The sequence below is a fragment of the Haemaphysalis longicornis genome, unplaced genomic scaffold (assembly GCF_048455015.1).
Source record: "Haemaphysalis longicornis isolate Haplotype H1 unplaced genomic scaffold, Haemaphysalis longicornis Haplotype H1 scaffold_2, whole genome shotgun sequence".
Lineage (NCBI taxonomy): Eukaryota > Metazoa > Arthropoda > Arachnida > Ixodida > Ixodidae > Haemaphysalis > Haemaphysalis longicornis.
In genome coordinates, this window is record NW_027526295.1 from 102,672,249 (window position 1) to 102,692,549 (window position 20,301).

General features: G+C 45.6%; 1 protein-coding gene across 1 annotated transcript in view; it reads left to right on the plus strand.

Annotated features, from left to right (window-relative positions):
- Positions 1 to 20,301, plus strand: part of LOC144169081 (uncharacterized) — a 53,632-nt gene that overhangs the window by 1,596 nt on the left and 31,735 nt on the right. The window contains exons 3-6 of the mRNA XM_077698089.1: positions 862 to 963; positions 2,501 to 2,809; positions 6,489 to 6,632; positions 16,917 to 16,997. Of these exons, the coding sequence (XP_077554215.1) occupies positions 862 to 963; positions 2,501 to 2,809; positions 6,489 to 6,632; positions 16,917 to 16,997 (636 nt within the window). The remainder of the gene's footprint in view (positions 1 to 861; positions 964 to 2,500; positions 2,810 to 6,488; positions 6,633 to 16,916; positions 16,998 to 20,301) is intronic.

The following is a 20,301-nucleotide window of genomic DNA, read 5'->3' on the forward strand; positions in this document are numbered from 1 at the left end:
GGGAGTCACCATTGCTTCACCTTTTTTTTAATACAGTGGGATCTTGTTATAACGAACACCGATATAGCGAATTATTGGCTATAGCGAACTAAATGCAAACTTTGGTTGGTCATGCTTTATTTCAATGAGTTATTCTTTTATAACGAAACTGAAACCATGACAGCCATGCGCAATATCGGATGTAACGAAGAAATATCTGACCGGGAGGCTGAGAAGCTACTTGGAAAAAAAAAAAAACATTGTCCGAAACTGCAGAAGTATAAAGGCCCTCTTGTTCGTGGCCGTTGTGGAAAACTTCCATCCTGCTCACTGTTGTGAGTAGCCACCAGACGATCACATCCTTCATTGAATAAATAAGGACGCAGGCCTGTTTTGTCAAGTGTACTTTGTTCTGTTGTAGTTTCACGTACTCACGTTCCGGTTCATTGAGCTTGAAATGCAAAAAGAAGAATGGTAAAGGTTACCTTGTTTACAGCAGGTTCGAAGCTTAAAAAAATACATTTTTGTATCAAGTAAATTTGCGCGAGCCAGATCGTCGATTTGTTAGAGCCGATTTTTACTTCTACTGTTACAACGAATATCGGATATAACAAACTAACTTGCTGACCTGATACTACTTTGTTATAACGAGGCTCAGCTGTATCTAAATTATTTGTTTGAAGCCTGAAATAAACGTGGTATCATTATCGGGACCAAGCAGTCTTTTTAATCAACCAAACTTGCATTTTGTCTTCATGGACCCTTAAATTTCCTTTCAACTTGGGCTTTGGCCTTTGTGTTGTCCAGATTTGCACCTGATTGTGCCCACAAAATAACCTTTGGGTTCATCAACAGTGCACATGTTTCTGCTATCGGTTTCAGAACACAGCTCTATCTCCAAGAAGCTGTGTGCTGACGAAGTTGGAGCAAGCACATTGAGTGATAAGGATAAGGAGAACGTTCCCATGCCGTCCTTCAAGCATGGTAAGGCCCGCCTGACATTATAGAAGCCGATGGAAATGTTTAGTGTTTTTCAGACATTAACCATGCCTTGCGCAGTGAAACTTCGTTTAGGAACACCTTGTTGTAATTATTGACGTATATGGTGCTGGTTATAGTATCACATTTATCATGATCACCAGTTATATCGCAATTGGAATATGATAACCTTATGGTGGTCAATCTGTTTATTGCAGTGAAATTTCTGAGCATAAAAGGTCATCTTGCAGAGTGGAGACATTAGATATGTTGGTTATTAGTACATAGTGCAGTCATCTTCCTGGCCGTGGCGGCCGCTTTTCTGATGAAGGCGAAAAGCAAAAACGCCCGTGTGTTCGAGATTTCGGCACACATTAAAGTTTTTGCCAACGGACATGAAATCGTTGGGGGGTAGAGGTATACAGCTTTGCTGTAAAGGTCTCTTGTACTTGAAGTGCAAAGCTCCCTAGCGCGAGAAGTAAACGAGTGTTCCGGTGCTTTTTTAGTATGCATTACGTTCTAGCGCGAGGTGTAAATGCGTTTCCCGCTGTTTTAGTACCGTGACTACATGAGACGATGATTACGGCGACAGGGGACACCAACAGCCCCAGCCCCTAAAACAACATGCTACAGGCCTGAGCCGTATCAGAGTTCACATCAGTGCTGTGGCAGGCATAGTTTGGTTAGAGCCACCTAATGTTCTCACTGATGATTTGTGCTAAGGTTGTTGGGATGTGTGTGACCACTGTGATTTTAAGTGCAATGCACTTCTTAAGCGACCCTGAACCTGCGTCCACCGGCAATGTCCGCATCACATACCCACGTGGGGGATTGGCCAGGAATCTCCTCGTCTTCCTTGGCAACGGGGGGGAGATGGGCGCGCGCTCCCTGGCCGCTGACATGGCACATGCCCACGTGGGGGATTGGCCAGGAATCGGGTGTGAGAAGGGCTAATGCACCCGCTTAAAGGAGTACTGACACGAAATTTCAAAGCTGAGATACGCTCCAGCAATCAAGTACAACGACAACACAAATACGTGTCTGTGAATAAATGCACCTTTCTTTCTTTGTAGTTGTGTGTGTGTGTGTGATCTCTCTTTCGCGAACATTACCGAACCGCGCAAATTCAACTCGTGCATTCGCACTTTCACATTCTTCCCCTCGGGGAAATGCGGGGAATTTTTTACTGTGAGAGACCAATGTGACCACTGTGAGAGACATCAAATTTAGAGATATTGGGAGATTTCGCCAGGCCACTACTGCTGGGACCAAGGACGCAGGTTTAGTCCCGGCCGCAGTGGCTGCTTTTTTGGCGGGAGGTGAACAGCAGAAACGGCTGTGTGTTGAGATTTTGGTGCTTTAAAGGTCCCCAGGTGACGGTCGGAGTTCACCCGGAGCCCTCCACTACGGCCCGCCTTATAGCCCAGATGTAGTTTCGGCACGTTAAAACCCCCAAAATTTAAATTTGAAAATTTCAGGACTTCGCTTCGGAGTCTTGTAACTTTTTTTGCTCTTCAATGCACGCACCGCTCTGCATGTGCAGCAGAGAACCACGATGGGAAGGTCTCCAGAGCGGCATCGACGCACGACCCCACAGTGTCCCAGCCCCAGGGTGCCGATGCTGACCTGTCGACCAAGGGCCTCTCGGTTGCGCAGAGGGCTGCCCTGTTTGAGAATGCCATCTGCAAGGCTGGCGGGACGCTGCCCTTGAAGAGGCCGGCGGGGAGGCCGCCCCTGAAGCACACCTTCTCTGCCCTCAACGTGGGGGCTGCCCCCCGGGCAACCAACGGGCCCTCTGTCAACGGCACAGCCTCCAAGATGTCCACCAGCTTGACGGAGGAAGCCAACCAGGGTCAGTTTGTGGTCCCAACTTTGGTCAGTAGAAGAGACTTCCCTGCACGCAAAAGTGCAGCTGTAGCTGAATTTCTCTTTAAAAGTGCTTGAGCCTTTTCTGTGCAGTCTCAATGCAGCAACCCATCTGTTTGTGTGTAACGTTCGATGGGCCACACTTTCGCCACATACGAAAATGGTCTTCTATAGGGCCTTCATGTTTTCATAGAAGACAAGTTATAGTGTCCCCAGAGAAATTCTTTTGCAGCAATACATTTAGTAAAGCCTGCTTTAGAGGGGCCTCGTATACAGGGAGGGTGTGACACCCAAAGAGCGTGCACTGCTCTGTCGAGGCAGTGCCACCACTGGACGTGCTGTTGGCAGGAGAGGCGTGCTGTTGCTGAATAACAATGCTGAACAGTATTATCCAGTGAGCTTAATTTCATTGTATTGGCAGCTGTGGGTTCATTTATTGGAATAAATGAGGACAAGGGCATGAAACTTCTCAAGAGCGAGCACATTTTCGACGCGTCTGAGCAGTGTCGACGCACGGCATTGCACTGCCAAAGCAGCTGAGAAAACGTAAACCTCTTGAACAGCACTGCAGTTCAAGTTTTTAACCACATTTGTGTTACTTCTGAACGTTAGTGCAACTGCTTGAAGCAAGAGCCCGTCTGACATTAAATCTGGGCAGAAATTAAGCATTTATGCACACTTGTTCATTCTTGCTTGCCCCACATTTGCAATGCAAATCAATAGGTTGTATTCACTAGCATGGCGCACATTTGGGCAAACCATGCGCAAGCGCCACCATGCTGTTGCCCAAGTGCCTGTGTTGCTAAGGCGACGCTGCACCGTTAGGTCGGGCTCCGCGAGATGGCAATACTTGTCCATGCTGGCGCTTAATGAAGCACTGCACATAACAGCGAGCTGTTCGATGTTTTCAGTCAGTGCCCCACCAAATGCAAATGATGCCAAATACTGTTGTGTTCAGCACCCGACGATCTACTTATCGCTAGACATGGTTGAAATCGTCGCACGACTAGGTAGATCGGTAAAAACTTTGGAGCCTACGTATGCGTGCAGTTGCGTTGTGATGGACCAAGTCGCGTGTGTATGCAAGTGAAAACCGATTGCCACTCAAGGTCTGTCTTCTGTTCAAGGACAACAGAAATATTGTTACTGAAAATTTTGCCACGCAGAAGCCAAACTTCAGTATTTGTTCGAAGGTTGCTTGCGATTCGCCAGCGCTTGTGCCGGCTGGGCAGTGCGAGCATGGCACGGCTCGGGAGACGGCCTCGCATGCACTTGCTGCTACGCTACCTTTGCTTCGAAATCGGCATATGCGTGAAACATTTCTTCGAAGCCATTATATTTGGTTTCTGTACTCGACCACGCATTAGAGGGCACTTGTGTCGACATCTGTGGTCACAGGCAACTGCAGCGTGGGCCTCTTGCGCGCCATATCGCTTTCGTTCGCAGCTGCGGTTTTATTCTCCAGGGATGCGAAGTGCTGGAGGGCAAATAGAGCGCCACCACATAATAAGAGTGCAATTAATATTACATCTGTTGCCGCCACTGCCGAGAATTGGGTTGAAACGCGGCAGACGATGTACTCTGGTATTTTTTTTCTTTGAGATGCGGGTGCAAAGCGCATGCACAGGCACAGTGGGCACTGTGATGGTGGTTTTCAGTGTTGCCAGGCAAAGAAATCACCTGATAAACTTTTCAGCGAATACCACCTATACATGCTTGCTTCAGAAAAAAGAACGTGCTCATATTTGATGAGAAACTTGCTGAACAAATTGACAGCTGAGATCGAAATTCCAGTGCTTGGTATTTAGCATACAGTACCCATTTTGGAAGAGGTGAGCACTGTGTTTCGTGTTACTGTACCTGCTGCAGGCAGTGTGTGTTAAAATGACATCAGCACTCTTTTACCATGTTGTTCTGTTTGTTAAGGTATGTGCACTTGAGCTGTGTTTAGCACTATTTTTCCTAGCACATCGCCCATAGGCAAAACAAAATATGGTCAACGCACGGATGCCAGGACAGGTGACAAGTGCTGTGATTGACCGGTCTTTTCTTTTATCGCATGAATAATTTTGAGTGGTGACTTCGTTGGAGTGAGCTGTTGATATTGCTGATGAACTAGTTGCACTCCAATTAACAAGTTTGGTAGCTGCAGCGAGTGATGAAATAAAAAAGGGTGACAGACCTGTCCGAAGAGTCTCCTCTCCGTTGTGCCAGTCCAGTGCAGCCATAATTAGAGCACAAAAAAAAAAAAAGAAAACAGGTGGCGAAACAGTTTGCATTTGTCAACAAAAAAACGCGCTAATCGATACACAGATCTTACTCATTATAGTGTCGTTAGCTGCAGGAAGTGGCAAAGCTGCAACAGCTCGAAAGAATCGTCACAGCGCACAAGAAAAGGGGACATTGATGTTCATAGTTTTCAGCGAAATTCTTTCTATTTTCCCCTGCTTGGAATGACTCAAGGTGCCAAGACACAAAGAGTATTGCAAATACAGGAAACAGACATCAATAAGAGGAGCTATCCATAACATTTTTAGGGATGTTGGTGGGAAAATCATGAGCGCGTATGACGGAGATCTTGGATCACCACCAACATCGTAAGCATTGGATACCCTTATCCGCCTCGCGCGTTAGCATTTGGTTCCATCAGCATTAAGGTTAAATAAAAACAAGTCGTGCACATTTTCTGCACACGGACATGCAAGGAAATGTAAACAAGCACGTCCTTCACGCGACGCACACGGCATATCCATCGTGTTTGTTGGTCATGAAGGGATGGCTGGGCTAAAAATCGAAAGAACTTCATTTCCAGAGAGTAATTAGAGCAAGTATTTGCACCGTTCACAAGGTAACACTTTGCGCGCACATTACAAAGTTGCCGTCTCTGCGTAACTTCCCAAGCGTTCTCTGCTTGACTACCCGCCCTGTAGTTTGGGAAGCCCTTCAAGAGACGGCGCAACTGTCCTGTTGCAGGGTTTGTATAGCGCCCAATTGCTATACATGGGGTCTAGTAGGAGGTATTAAATAAATGGTGCTAGGGCCTTCATGGCCTATTACAAGAATACTTATATGGCTCACTAAGAGGTTCTTTCAAGCAATGCATTTAAGTGCAGTAGTGAAGACTACCTTACAGTGGCCTAGTATCTGACAATTCTTACTTGGGAGGGGGTTTTTGCAATTTTTTAACAGTGGAGCTGTTGTGCGGGCCGCAAGTTCAGTGTTGTGGGAAAAAATGGCAAGAAAATGTGGAGCACTCGTGAGCCCATGCCTCGTACTAACTGCTGAGCGTTCCCGTTGCCATTAATTCGCCAAAACTTTACCGTTGCCATTAATAGCTACCGCGCATGAAAAGCTGGCATGAGGAACGCAACGATATCGATGCATATGACAATGACTACTACTACTAGCACAGTGCAAAGCAATGACAGAACGTGTAAATGAACAATTCCAAACTTGTAAAAACACGTGCTGGTGTGTCCTTGAGTGCTCACATATAAAGAAATCCCGCAGCTTCACTATGGTTCAAGCCTTGCGCCACTTAGTGCAAGTTTCACCTTTAGAGCTGGTGAAAGTCTACAATGCTGAGGATGACTTTGCATCCTCAGCATCGCAAAAGTCGGTGGTTGTAGTATTTAATTTTTCCTGAATACCACCCTTCGTTTCAGTGCCCGCTGAAGCTGGGGTGACTCCTCCCATGTCAGGGAACTTGCGCAAGCCATTCCGGAGACCCGGCACCCCGAAGAAGCCCGAGCTGCCTGAGCTGTCCATTATGAAGGATCCGGGGAGCAAGGCAAGCTCCACCAGCTCGGGTATGCCTCTTCTGGTTTATTTATTAAGGCAGAAGGCTTAGATTTCCGACTCGTAGAATTCGCGAGGCACGCAGAATTGCGCGGAAAATCAGAGCGCATGTGAAGAAAGGGAAACAGCAAAGCCAGAGAAGGGTTCTGAGAAAGGCTGACGAACCATTGATTGTTGTTGATGCGCCTTGTATTCGTTGCTCTGTGGGCTCAGGGCTTCATTCCACACTGCTATGCGTGACGGGACGGCGCACCAGACTCTAGTTGGAGGCAGGGAAGACCGAGAACATACACCATGGTGGAAGCATAGAGTTTCATACTAATATACACTAGAGGGAATTGTGGCGCCACCGTCTAGGGGAGCCGTGCTTCGGCGAGCGTGCCGTCGTGTACCGGACAGGCACGTTCCACTTGTCCTTGGCATGGCTCACGAACAGGCTGAAAAGTTGGCTTTGGCTGCAAAAATGCAACAATATTACTGCAGAAAATTAATCTAATTTGTTCTGTTATTAAAAAATTAAAGCTCCATAAAGATTGATTTGCCAGGGATTATTTAGAAGCTTCATGGAAGATGAATAAAAAAAACAGTGTTACCCCTTTTGGCTTCAAGACGAAAAAGAAGCCATGTGGCTGACCAAGCCAAGGAGGCGAGGAACGTCGCTAGCTGCAATGGCGCCGCCCACGGCGGCACGCGAATGCAGCGCCAGATTTCCCTCTAGTATATATTAGTATGAAACTCTATGGGTGGAAGAGGCGAGAGCAGCTCGAAATGCAGCTTGTCATTACCGCCATCGGGAGGAACTGGCTGTGGATGCAGCTGTGGCAGAGGCTCGATGAGAACGTGAAAGTTCAACAGAAAAGCTGTTTTGCCTTCACATTCTTTAGCAGCTCTGAGCATCCCCTGTAATTTTCCTCCAGTGGGTGTAGGGAGGTAGAGATTGTAGGGTTGCACTAAAACGGGGAACACAAGCGATTGTACTTGAGAACCAGCATCAGGGCCAGGAGTATGGGCGGCAATCAGCCCACTCGTGTCTGTGGCTAATCACTGTTGAGAGCTGTGGTAAATTTTGGGCTTCCTGGTCGTCCTTTGGATCGACTGTGGCAGAGATGCAGACTACGAGTGTGCTGCCTAGAAACTTTGGCTAGTCTACCATCTGAGGCCCTCAGCAGGGTCCACTTTGAAATGAAAGCCATGGGGTCAAGAGTGGACCATCTGATTGTAGCGCCTTTTTATTGCGCTCACTACGTTTGCCATTGAGACATTTTAAAGAGCTGAAATGTTTTCATGGCATTTTCTTACCTTGTCCTTTTTTCTTTTTTGTAATAAGTTTTTCTCAGAATTTTGGAAGTGTAAGCACATCTGTACACACCTCTAAATCATTGGCTCCCCCCAGCGTGCAGACGAGAAATTTGTATAAAATCTTGTTCAGGCAAGAAAATGTGAAGAGCAAACAAACAAAAAATACAGCAATAAAAAAAGCATTGAACAGTCACCAAAGGCAACCAGCAAGTTGGTTTCAAACGAAAGTTTGACCTTCCGATAGCCATTTTGGCATTGATTTGATGCTGAAGGATGCGTTGATTGCTAAGAAATCTCTAAGCAAACAATGCATTTTCTTCGCTCAATGAAATTGCAGCGATTTCATTGACAATAAACTGGAATCAAGCAAGGCAGTGGTGATTTATAGCGGTATGGAATTAACCGAATACACTGCTGAAGAAACCAAGTGGTTTCTTCAGTTTCGGTCAAATCAGTCGTGCTTTCCCAAACTCCCACATCCTTTGCCGCTCCGGACCACTAAACAAAATGTTTCTTCATGGCCCAACGCATGATAGTCCCTCATGGACTTCGTTTCCACCAAGAACCATTCGCTCAGCTAGGTGAAGCACCTTGAAAAAGATGTGCGCCAGCTTCATGTGCAGCAAACAAAGATGACCAAGTATGGCTTCTTTTCCACAAATAGGTGGCAGTAAATCCTTGCTTGCCCTGCAAATAAAATGTTCTGAGCTTTGCTACGTCTTTTTATTTAGCAACCCGCATATAACAATCATCGGTTATAACGACGTGATTTCCTTGGCACTTGGATATTGTTATAAGTGGACTAGACTGTAGGGGTATTGCCACAAGAGTGGACGAGTAGTGCCATCCAATGGCAGCCAGGAAAGACATTAACTCTTTCACTCCGGCGCCGTAGGTAATCGGAAGCCGGCTTCCGATGATTTCAAATCTCCCGCAAAATCTAAAACCCGCACTCCACAGACAACTATCGCCATCTGGTGTGTTCATTGGCAACTTCTCTTTCAGTTTTGGTTTCGTTTGTTTAAGTGTCGCGTGTGGTGGCGGTGTAGCAAGCGAAATTTGAACCGAAGGTAGAGGGGATTAGGAGGAAAATGGCATCGGGTTCGTGCTGCGCTCGGCACAGTCGGACTGCTGTAGGCGTAGCAAGCACTTCGGCAGCTACTGCTGTCTGTTTTTCTTATTCCAGCAGCAGTGATGGGTCAAGCAACGATGTGGGATATTCAGATTTCAGTTTGCAGTTTGGACGACAAAGCTCCGGTTCAGGTGCCTCGCACTTCAACAAGCGCTGGCAGGTAATTTCGTTGTGACTCCGTGCTGTATTTATTAACGAAACGTGCTTCTTATCCGACGACTGTGGTTTTACTTTTGTGCTTAGGGTCTCGACAACGTACGGCCAGGATATTTTGCCAAATGCACCGCGCCGTATCGCGCAATCACCTTCAAGATAACCTGGCGCTCGTGTCAGATTAGCGCTGCAGGGCGATGCGCGACTCTTCTCGAGAGCGCTGGATTTTTTTTCTTGTTTTATTACCGAACTGATAAGGATTTTGTGCGAGAACACAGAGTATGCTTGGATGCACATTTTACAGAGACTCACTCACCCTTCAGTGGCTTGGCGGCGTGGCACAGCAGTCAGTTTCGCTAGGTTGACGGGCCCTCAAAAATCCAAAACTTGGTGTACACTGTTGATTTATATATTGAATCATAGCCAAGAAACGCAGGAACAATTTGTATATCTTAAAATTCCTGAAATAATTTTTTTAGTCTCGGTAAAATTTCCGATTTGTGCTTCTCGTATACCTTTGTTGGGGGCTTTTTTCTGATTACTTGACAAATAAACTGTACGTAATCGTGCCTTTAACAAAACTGCTGCTTTGTGTTGGGAAGAGCAATCTATGAGCTACAATTTCATGCATAGCAAGGCTAAGTGTGTCCAGTAGCTCAAGAGAAAAAAAAACATTTTGTGAAAGCACTCAAAATTGGCTGTTTTTCCGCCGTAGTGAAAGAGGTAATAGTACTGACTTCAGCCAAAAGGAAGATTCCAGTTTTTTTTTTTTTTTTTTAGCGTAGCAAAAGCCCACAGAGGGTCAGAATAAAAGTGGCTATGCACACAGTACTCTACAAGGATCACGCAATTATCTGGCTAACTATTGCTCCAGGTATTGCCCTGAAACCGAAACAAGCTTTTTTGGCATTTCAGTTCACCACACGATCTATCGGCTGGGCTCCCGTGATGCTGTTTCCAGATTTCTTCTTGTTCTTTGATGTTCGCCCGTGACACCACAAAAATTTCCAGTTAAGTTTTTATAAACCAGTGAAGGCATATTGTTAAAATACTTGTCATGAAATTTTAATCTCTTTTGGTGTAGGTTGCGCAGTATGGCCAGTGGTGGCGACACCTGTCTTCATTTTCTCGCTATTTTCTACCTTAATTTATTAAGGCTACACGTAAGGGTGATATATTTCTGTTCTCGGTTAGCCAATCTGTCAGTATAGAGTAACTTGTATTTTGACTTCAGTGTCTCGTTAAAACAACGGTACGCGTTAACAAGACAGTGGTTGCAGCGAGCATGTTTAAATTGGTCAGTGTGGAGAAGGCCATGGCAAACAACGCTATGTCTGCTCATTTCCGACAAGAAGGAAATAAGAACGGAAAGGAAGAAAAATCGGCCGAAACTCTGGAGCAAGCGCACAGCTGTGTTTTAAGATATTTGTTTTGTGCACTTTTTCAATGTGCCCAGTTGCCTGTGCACTTATACCGTAATTACCAGATTCTAACGCGACCCCGATTCTTATGCGCACCCGATTTTCCTGGCAAAAAAAAACGAAAAAACTTGCACCTCTGATTGTAACGCGCACGGAACTTTGTGAGCAAGAAAAACGAATGCGAGAGAAACGGACAATTTATTTCCTGAAATAATCTCGCTTATCTGACTCCTCGTCGCTCTCCGCTGACCACATCTTGTCCTCGGTGCCGTCAAGCACGTTCGCGATGCCACACTTCTGAACGAACGTTCAACCATGGTCGATGGGATCGTGGCCCACGCCTCGCACGCCCATCCCGCGAGCTTCTCCAGAGGCGCACACTTCAGCCGACCGCTCGTTTTGAACGCGAGAGAGCCGCTGCTGCCATTGCTGTTATCGAGCGCGCAAGTGGAACGATTTGACGATTTGTGTGAACGACGATAGAAAAGCCTAGGCACCTATGCTACCTGCGTCCGAAAAATTGTTGCTAAAAGCTTTGGCGCCATCTTGAGATGGGGATGGTGATGGGTGGGACGACATTTCCACTGTTTCGGCAGTTTCGGTTTCGTATCCGATTCTAACGCGCATGCGATTTTTCAACCTATTTTTCCGGAAAAAAAGTGCGCATTAGAATCGGGTAAGTACGGTAAGTGGTGGCTCCCATGTTGTGCTCTAGTCAGTGGCAAAAGGAAAAAAAGTACATGTTGCTTCTTGTAAGCTTCCAGTTAGGCAAATTTTTGTGTTGATTCCAGTGGATTGCTTTGGTGCAGACATCCAGCAGACATCCAGTAGATATGTAAGAAACCAAACTTAGAAACGGAATTAATTTCGCGTATTGAAACGTGCCATACATGATGTGCAGAGGACGTTGTCATGTAGTCGAGGCTGGTGAACCAAACCACAGTGAAACATAGAAGCTAATGGAAGAATCTCTGGTGGCTACGCAGTTATGTAATGATGCGATACAAACAGCAAATGAATGGAACTGGCATGAGGAAAAGAGTCATAAGAGAAATGTCACAATTCTTTTGTTAAGAAACCAGCGTGAATGATTAAACATAAATGCCCACAAAACAATAATTCTATGACCAGCATCATGGTGTCATGCAGGAAATAATGCTAGCACAATCTACAGGAAAAATGCACTCTTAAACATTACAAACTACCAATGTGCTGCAGTCTACTGGCAGTGGTGATTTCACAAATTGCATAACTATGCAAAAATTTGATAGGCACAAGCTAGTTTCCTTGATGTGGCATATCATTCTCATTTGGGAGTTATGTGCTAAAGGGAACCCCGCCAATTTTCCTCAAGAATGCTCTCACTAACACATGTGAAAGTCATTGTGTATAGTCAAGAGCATGTCAAGCATTCCTAATAAACTGATGGGAATAATTTCATTTGGCTTTAAAAGCAGGGAAAATTGAAAAGCGTTTGGCACCTAAGCTTGTAATCACAGCCATGGGCACATCATGGAACCTAAAGATTCTATCCAGCTCCAATTTTGGTAATGTGTACCAAAAAAGTATAAACACAAAGCCCTTCACATATCTGATTTTTTTCATTTCAGACATTTTCCGTTCAAAAGCTTTAATGTCCTGCTTTCTTTGCATCCAGGTACATGCAGCACTATCTGCTTCCCTACAGGTGTTGAACATTAATCTTAACTGCATTCTTGTTTGATCGGAAAGTTTATAAAATTGCGCTATATGGTCTCTGTCAACCTTGCAATCAATGATATGGCATAGCTGGTTATTTTCCGGTCACATAAAAGCTACCTCTTTTTTATCACGATTATACCAGCTTTGTTTTCTGCATGCACTGGTAGAGCCTTTTATTGGCATAAAATCAAAATGCGTTATGCAGATGGGCTCAAGAGTAGAAGTTGCACACTGAACTGTCATAAGCACACTAGTTGCCACTGTTTTACGTTAAATCTTGTTTTTAATTGAGGAGTTTTTCTTCACCGTCATGTGCAAATACAAACAGATTGGATTGTTGTTCATTGTCACTGCCGCCGGCATTGATGTTGGTGGTTGTAAGGCCTCTGGGATGTAACTGGAGCTAAAAAATGTGCTTTTAAATGCTTCACAACGTTTCTACAGAAACCACTTTGGCATACGGCATTTTTAATGTTTTCTGTTGGGCCAGAGAATATACACTCGATAAATTTTGAGTGTTGGAGCCCTTTAAGGCTTGAAGAGCATTTAAAATTTGCTCTGGTTTATGAACTGATTTTATTGCGCTGTCAAAGCTTGTGACCTTGAATGTTAGTGCAGCCTGCATGGCTCATGTCGTCTGTGGAGTCAGAATTGAATTCCCATTCAGTATAGATAATTAAAATACCGTATTTTTGCGCATATAACCTGCTCCTACATATAATCTGCACCCCCACTTTCAGCCCGCCGGAAAAGAAAAAAAAAGTTCTTGCGTATTACCTGCACCTTTGATACAGGCAAGGCTGCATTAAAGCTACTGCTCGAGCAACACAGCAGATACTACGTAGACAGAGAAAGCGTATATTTAGCAAGTAGAATACACTGACTGCGAGGTGAAGCTCGCAATTCACTCAGTGTCACTGTTCTCGCTAGAGCTATCACTTGAGCCGCAGCCCTCACTGTTGCACACAAGCTCATCTTCACGGCACAACGCGCATTGCCGTGAAGCTGCACTAAAGGAAAAACCCCGTGTACTATCCGCACCCCTACTTTGCCACTGAAATTTTCGCATTTTTGGTGCGGGTTATACGCGCGAAAATGCGGTAATAAAAAGTGAGGAACTGTCTCTACAAAGTACAGAATGAAGATACTTGATGTTATGGCAGTTGTTTCTTCTTTTTTTTCAGCAGGGGTGACTGGAACTGTGTTGCAGTGGAGCCTTATATTTATTAGCTGCTTCTTACAGGCCAGTGTTGCGGAATGGGCGTCCCCATTCCATTCCAATTCCATTCCGGGGAATTACAAGTTGCCTAAATTCCATTCCTTTCAATTCCTCGGAATGCCGGAACATCGCCCATTCCCACTCCGGGAATTGCCGGCCAGTTCAATTCCATTCCTCTAATTCCTCAACGTTTTATCGGGCGATTATCAAGTTACCAATGAACCCACCATTAAGCTGATGTTATTACACGCGTTAAGAACTGCTAAAATACGCAAAACACGTAACCAAGGTCGAGGGATAGTGGCTTTGTGGCATATCTCGTTCAGTGCAATCACCCTACTAGTTCCCACAGGGGCTGTTCTCCAGGTAGTTATTATAGTATTTGCATGGTCAGCACGTCTTTACGAGTTGTGATGCTTTAATATTGTTTAAGTGTGAATGTGTTAATGCTAACGTGACGACATGTTCTATTTTTGTGCTGTCAAAAGTATGGTTGAAGAAGACATTATATTCCTTAAGCATTTAACACGCGTATGGAGCGGTCGTGAGCATGGTTAGAACAATAATTTTTTTAACGAGGAACAGAACCTCCGGATTTGGTGGTATCAGTTGGAAGAATTACCGCTCGAGCACTTTGTCCTGCCTTTGCCCCAAATACGGATCACGGGCCGCAGAGGTCGTCAGCACTCACGCATGTCAAGCGCGCCTTGAAAGCACGGATAGGTTCAGAACTTCCTGTGTTTGCGTGTGCGCAGGTATGCAATGTAGCCCTTGCTGAAAAGCTTAGTTACAGGCGTCAGGTATCATCCACTGCGCACGAGCGAAAGTTCAGGCTGTGCTTGGAGTATGCGCGACCTTTGTATGGTTGTCTCGATGAGAACCAATGCGCTGGGAGAATTCTTTTTTCTCTCGCTAGTGTATACTGGGATAGTGCATTGGTTCGTATACTAATGTGCGTTTTTTTTTTTCTTTTAGAAATTGGGAGATTGTTCACACTTTAGCACCATGCAACCTTTGGCTCTACCTAACTGAAGAAGGACTTACAGAATTCGTTGCGGCCTTGGACTGAGCAAAACTGAGTCCGAGGCCTGCGTAACTAATTGTATAACTGAGGCCTGTATAACTAATTTGAGGAGTTGCATGCAGTGGAGTAGCAATGAAGGTTCGCCCAAGTGTCCTCTAGTCTGGGCGATCAACCGAAAAAAAAGATGTAAAGAAAAATGATAACGATAATAATAGAAGGACACGTTCGTCAGCCGGTCAGTCTGGTGTTGTGGAAATCCCTACGCCAGAAAAAAGTGCGTAGGTGTCCTCGTTGATATGTTGTAGGGTTTAACGCGCCGACGCAACGCAGGCAATGAGGCGCGCCGTAGTGGAGGGCTCCGGATTAATTTTGAGCACCTTAGGCCGAAATCTCGTACACACGGGCGTTTTTGCTTTTCGCCTCCATCAGGAAAGCGGCCGCCGCGGCCGGGAATCGAACCGCGACCTCGTGCTCAGCAGCGCAATTAGGTCTCCTCGTGAATTTTATATGCTGCAATAAAGGTCTCAAGTTGCCGTGAAAGGTCTAAAAAAAGTTTATTTTGGTTTCATTCATCAAAATCACGTAACAAAATGGTGTGATCCAAATGGGCGCTTCGCCGTTCAGTTCTGAAAACACGAAGTGTAAATGACGGCTGCTTCAACGATCAGTTCTAAAAAAAAAGTAAACTTATACAGTTGCCTTCTGCCTGTGTGTTGCGCTTGACAAACGAGCTGCTTGAAAGAGGTGTTTGAGAGCCGGTTTCGCTTCACTGTCTGTCACTAAAAGAGATGCCGTGGAAAACACGAGTTCCACGTCAGCTGACGTCACATTTACAACGGAAACTGCCCTTGCGAGTCGGGAAAGCAAGGGAAAGTGGCTAGCGTTCGCTTTCCGTTAGGTCGGAACCGTTTAGGAACAAAGCTTGCAGCGTGCAGCTTGCAGGCGCAGGCGTGACCGCAGTTCCTATCACATGGGCGCTCCTGTTTCTGGTGGATTCTCGAACCAATATTTTAGGCCTTCGTAGACGCTGCTTCGGGCAAAGGCGTCCGAGTGTCTAGACCGGAGGGCCAGTATTGCAAAACGTCCTGGGGGAGGAGGAGGGAGCGCGAAGGGAGAAGGGGCGTAAGCTGATATGCGAAATTTCGCACCGCGCCAGCGTCCCGATGACGGCGAGGTGGGATGCGATCACCGACGGTTCCGGACGCAAAAAACAAAAGTGAAGCGTGGGGAGACAGCTCGCAGCCGGGGCGAAGGCGCCGCCAAGGTAAAAAATCACAAGCCGAAGTTGGTGGGAGAGATGGGGGGGGGGGGGGGGGGGGGGGGGGGGGGGGATGCCACCGCGGTAGTTGCCCACGACGGATACCAACGGCTTAGAGCCGCGTTTATTAGGCGGAGAATCGCGACGAACTTCGTAGCAGCACTGTATTTAAGGACATAATTGTAGTAGAATCGCTGCTTACAAATATACCGTGCTTGTAATCAGCCAATCGATTTTAACAGCACTGAGTTATTGTTAAATTCAAGGCTCCGGCTTACTAATGTTTGAACTTGGGCTGGTGGGATCTTTTGCGTATTTTTGCATATTTTGACAAAAAACAGCCCGTAGAAGGAAAACTGCGCTTTATTTTGGGAAAAATACATGTAATTCCATTCCCATTCCATTCCGGGCAAAAGGCGCTTAATTCCATTCCCATTCCATTCCTTCAAGTATTGTCGCCATTCCATTCCCATTCCATTCCGGGGTCGCGAAAATGTGGAATGATTCCGGATTCATTCCAATTCCGGACTCGTAACTCCGCAACACTGTTACAGGCGCAGCGTGACAAAGGAACGTAGTTAGCTTCGAAACTTTGCCTTCCTTTTTTCTAGCTGTTAGGAAGAGGTCCTTTTTTGTGTGTGTGTGTGTGTGTGTGTGTGTTTCGTCGTACCTCTCCCAACCAGACAGATCTCTGTCAAATGTTCTGGCTGGATTTTTGATAGGCTACTTTTTCACCTAAAGTGGTTATATTCGCAAACTGAACCTTTGTTTTTCACTCGTTACGCCACCCGAGAGCTTTACCCAACTTCTTCTGTGCAGGTGTAATCAGTACATCGTAGTGAGGGCCTATCTTTTCAAGGCAGGGCTATGGAAACACTTAGACACATCCTTATTTTTGGGCCTTCTTATTTTTAATTTTTATTACCTTTCTTTAGGTTCCACACTAGCTTTTCGTGTGCTATGAGAAAGTTCGCTTTTTTCCGTTTTTCTGCTGCTGACTCTTTTTCAGCGAACAAACACTTGGTTAGTACTGTTCCATGCTTTCATTTGTAGCAGCTGTGCTTTACATGGTTCCTTGTTCTGTTCAGGTGTGGAAGAAACCGGATTGGGTGCGAATGTGCTGACTGTAGCGATCGAGTCCCCTGGTGTTGCATCCACTGTTTCGGCTGGTATGTGTTAGTCCTGGTTTCGCTGAAAATGTGTTGTACATGAAATTGATGTTTTAAGCACATCTTTTAGTGCATTATAATTTTTCTTTATTTATTTAACGATACTGCAGGCCAGTATTTTGGCCCTGACAGGAGGGGGCGACACAGTATACATACAATATAAGGAAGATTAGTAACAACAATCAAGACAACACGAAGATTATGGCAACGTTCAACCATCAAAATTTACGATATGGGACTCAAGCTCTTTCATAAAATCAGCAGATTCAAAAACCTCTCGTGGCAAAGAATTCCATTCAGACACAGTTCGGGGGAAAAATGTGTATGTACTTGTGAGTGTCTTCTGGCGAAAATTGGCGATAATGAGTATTCATGGTTGTCTAGTTGTTCGTGCAGTTAAAGGTTTTATACAATTAGGAAGTAATGATTTAGTTTTCCCTACAAGACAGTAATGAAGACTCAATTTGTATCATTCTATTTCAAAGCTTAATTTAGGCTCGCAATTGCCGGCTGTACCGTATGAAGGATGAGCTGTGAAGCTTAGAGTGTAACCTGCGGCACAGTAAAAACTCGTTAATTTGAATTGCAAGGGGAAGCCATCTGAGTTTGAATTAATGAAAGTTCGAACTAACTCGCACCACTGCACTCGCATCCGTGTCGACGTTGTGCTCAAAGAATAATACGGTTTCCAAAACGTCTGCCAGGGGGGCTTTAAATTGGTTTTACTTAATCTTACCTTCTCTCTCTCTGTTTTCTCCTGACGCAGCCTGGTTTGTAAGCAGCGGGTGCGTTTCTCTGGCCGTGTCCAGGCACAAAGCCGCCGCCGAAGTTGAAATTATCCAAGGCAGAACCGAATCGAGTTCGAATCAATGGGATTTTTAATGCACACATCTATGGAGCTTGACTGAACCAAATCGTGCAGTTTGAATTATCCGTAAAATCGAGTTATTGATGTTCAAATTAACGAGGTTTCACTGTGTGTTTGATTGTATGTTTGACCACGCCTTCTTGTTAGGGAGCAGCACTTCCACATTTCTTCTTACTTGTAGGCCCCGATAGGGCAGTGCATACAGGGTACATAACAGCTGGTTGCTGCCAACGCAAATGCTAAGTTGGGTGTATCAGAACTGTACTTGCTGAGTCACACCATGTTCACACCCTGCAACCGTAACCAACAATCTAGCCCTACACAAATTAATTTGGGGTCTCTCGCTTGCTGCTTTCACTCTTAAATTCTCGAGTCTGTGTAAATTTTGCTACAACTTGATGCTTTCGTATGTCCCAGGGTCTCTTCTGCAAGAAGGCAGGTTGCAATAAACAAAATTTGACTCGAGAAAATGCAGCACAGAATGAATTGAGGAAGAGTGAAATTTTGAATGTCATTGTAAATGGCAAGTGCAGTGCACTTCTGGACGGAATTTAGTTCAGCTGCCGGCAAACGATTCCAGAAAGTTGACCCACACCCGCTTGCTCACCTCTTTGGGTGCTGACGCGTGCATTACTCGAGTCTACACGGGCTTTGATGTGCAAGACTTCAGCGCAGCTTTACAATTTTGTTCTTTCCGAGTTCACTTTTTGCATTTGGGTATTATGTTATCAGTTTAATAATAGCATCTGTAACACTGTAACAGAAAATCTGGAGGAAGGGGAAACGATTGGCACGGTGGCCATTAATTAGGGGTGTGCGAATATTCGAAAATTCGAATATTCGATTCGAATTTTTTGGTATTCGATTCGATTCGAACGACACTTTTATTGTTCGAAATATTCGAACCACCCAAAACTAAAAAAAAAAAAAAATTCAGAGCGTGTCTGTATCGGTGTTTATTTACAGTGGACTCTCGATTATACGATTCTGGGGGTGCGAATTTCGGGATGATACGAATTTCCGAAAAGTCCCGGCTAAATTGCATCGTTTGCAATGGGAAAAATTTCGGCTGTTACGAACGGACCTGCGCGGCTCGGCGGAAGATACGAACGAGCCGGCGAGGCACCCGACTGCCGAACGAGCAAGTGACGGCTCTCGCTCCCCTGTTTGTCACTCTTTCTACAGAAACGGCCGGGCTGTTGTTTTCTGCTCGCGAAAACGCTCTGCGCACGCCCAACGCGCTGACACCGCCGCGAAACCACCCCCACGCTGCGCGCGGCGCGGCCGGCGGTGTCAACATGGCGTCAGCTCCAACCGCGAAGTGGCGCGGGCGCTCGTGCGACCGCTTCTAAGCATTCTTTAAAATGCGGCTCAAGGGAGACACGAAGTTGCTTGTGTGGTAAAGGAGCTGATAATGCATGCGAAAATGGTACTATAAAACATCATCCGCGCCGAGTGAAAGCGCCCATAAAATATTTGCCGGGGTGCTAAGCCTAACCATCTCCGGCGGAGCCAAGCCGGCTGTCTCGATCTCATCGCAAGTAGTCAGGCTCCTCCATTCCGCCGCGCGCGTCGTGCGTCATTTTCTGACCGAGGTAGGCGCTACCGTGGGCGCGAAATCGTCGATGTGGGCGTGAAAATACAGCGCTCGCAGAGCCGAGGCGAGCGAATCGCGTGCAAAAACGCACCATGCGGTTCACGCTTGGCTGTTGCGGCGCGTAGCGAGCTTGGCCACAGCGAGCGAGGAGACGAGCGCGAAGCTTTACGTGCTCCAGAAAGGACTGCTTTGCGACACGGGGGTTAAAAAAAGCAGAAAAAATCACGATTTTCTTCACGCGAAAGTAGGAAAAGAAATAAACGAACATTTTTTTCAGCGCTAAATTTTTTGGTCTGTGTTGGTTCATACAAATTTCGGATGATACGAATATTTTTCGCAGTCCCGCGAGGTTAGTATCATCAAGATTTTACTGTATCAGCGCGCGGCAATGTGCACGGGCTCGGGCATGCCAGCTACTAGTCTCTCAAGTGAGCGGCTGTTTTCGGTATCTGGTAAAGTGGTGACGAGCAGGAGGTTGTCACTGCTCCCCGAACATGTCGAGCAGTTAACCTTTCTCCATGTTAACATTTAAGTGAGTGCCGACCTTAACCTGTTCAGTGCAATGGTATTGTGTATTTCCTAATTTTACTTTGTGTGATTTGTTGTGCAATAAAGCTGCAGTTTTTGTGTCTCTAGATGGTGAAAACATTAATTTTACAAAAAACAATAAGTATTCGTATTCGAAAAATATTCGAAAAATATTCGATTCGATTCGAACTTTGCTTTTATTATTCGAATTCGCTTCGAAATTAAAAAATTGATATTCGCACACCCCTACCAGTAATCAATTTTAATTTTGATCTCGAATACTTGCATGCGCATTGCTAATGTTTAGGCCT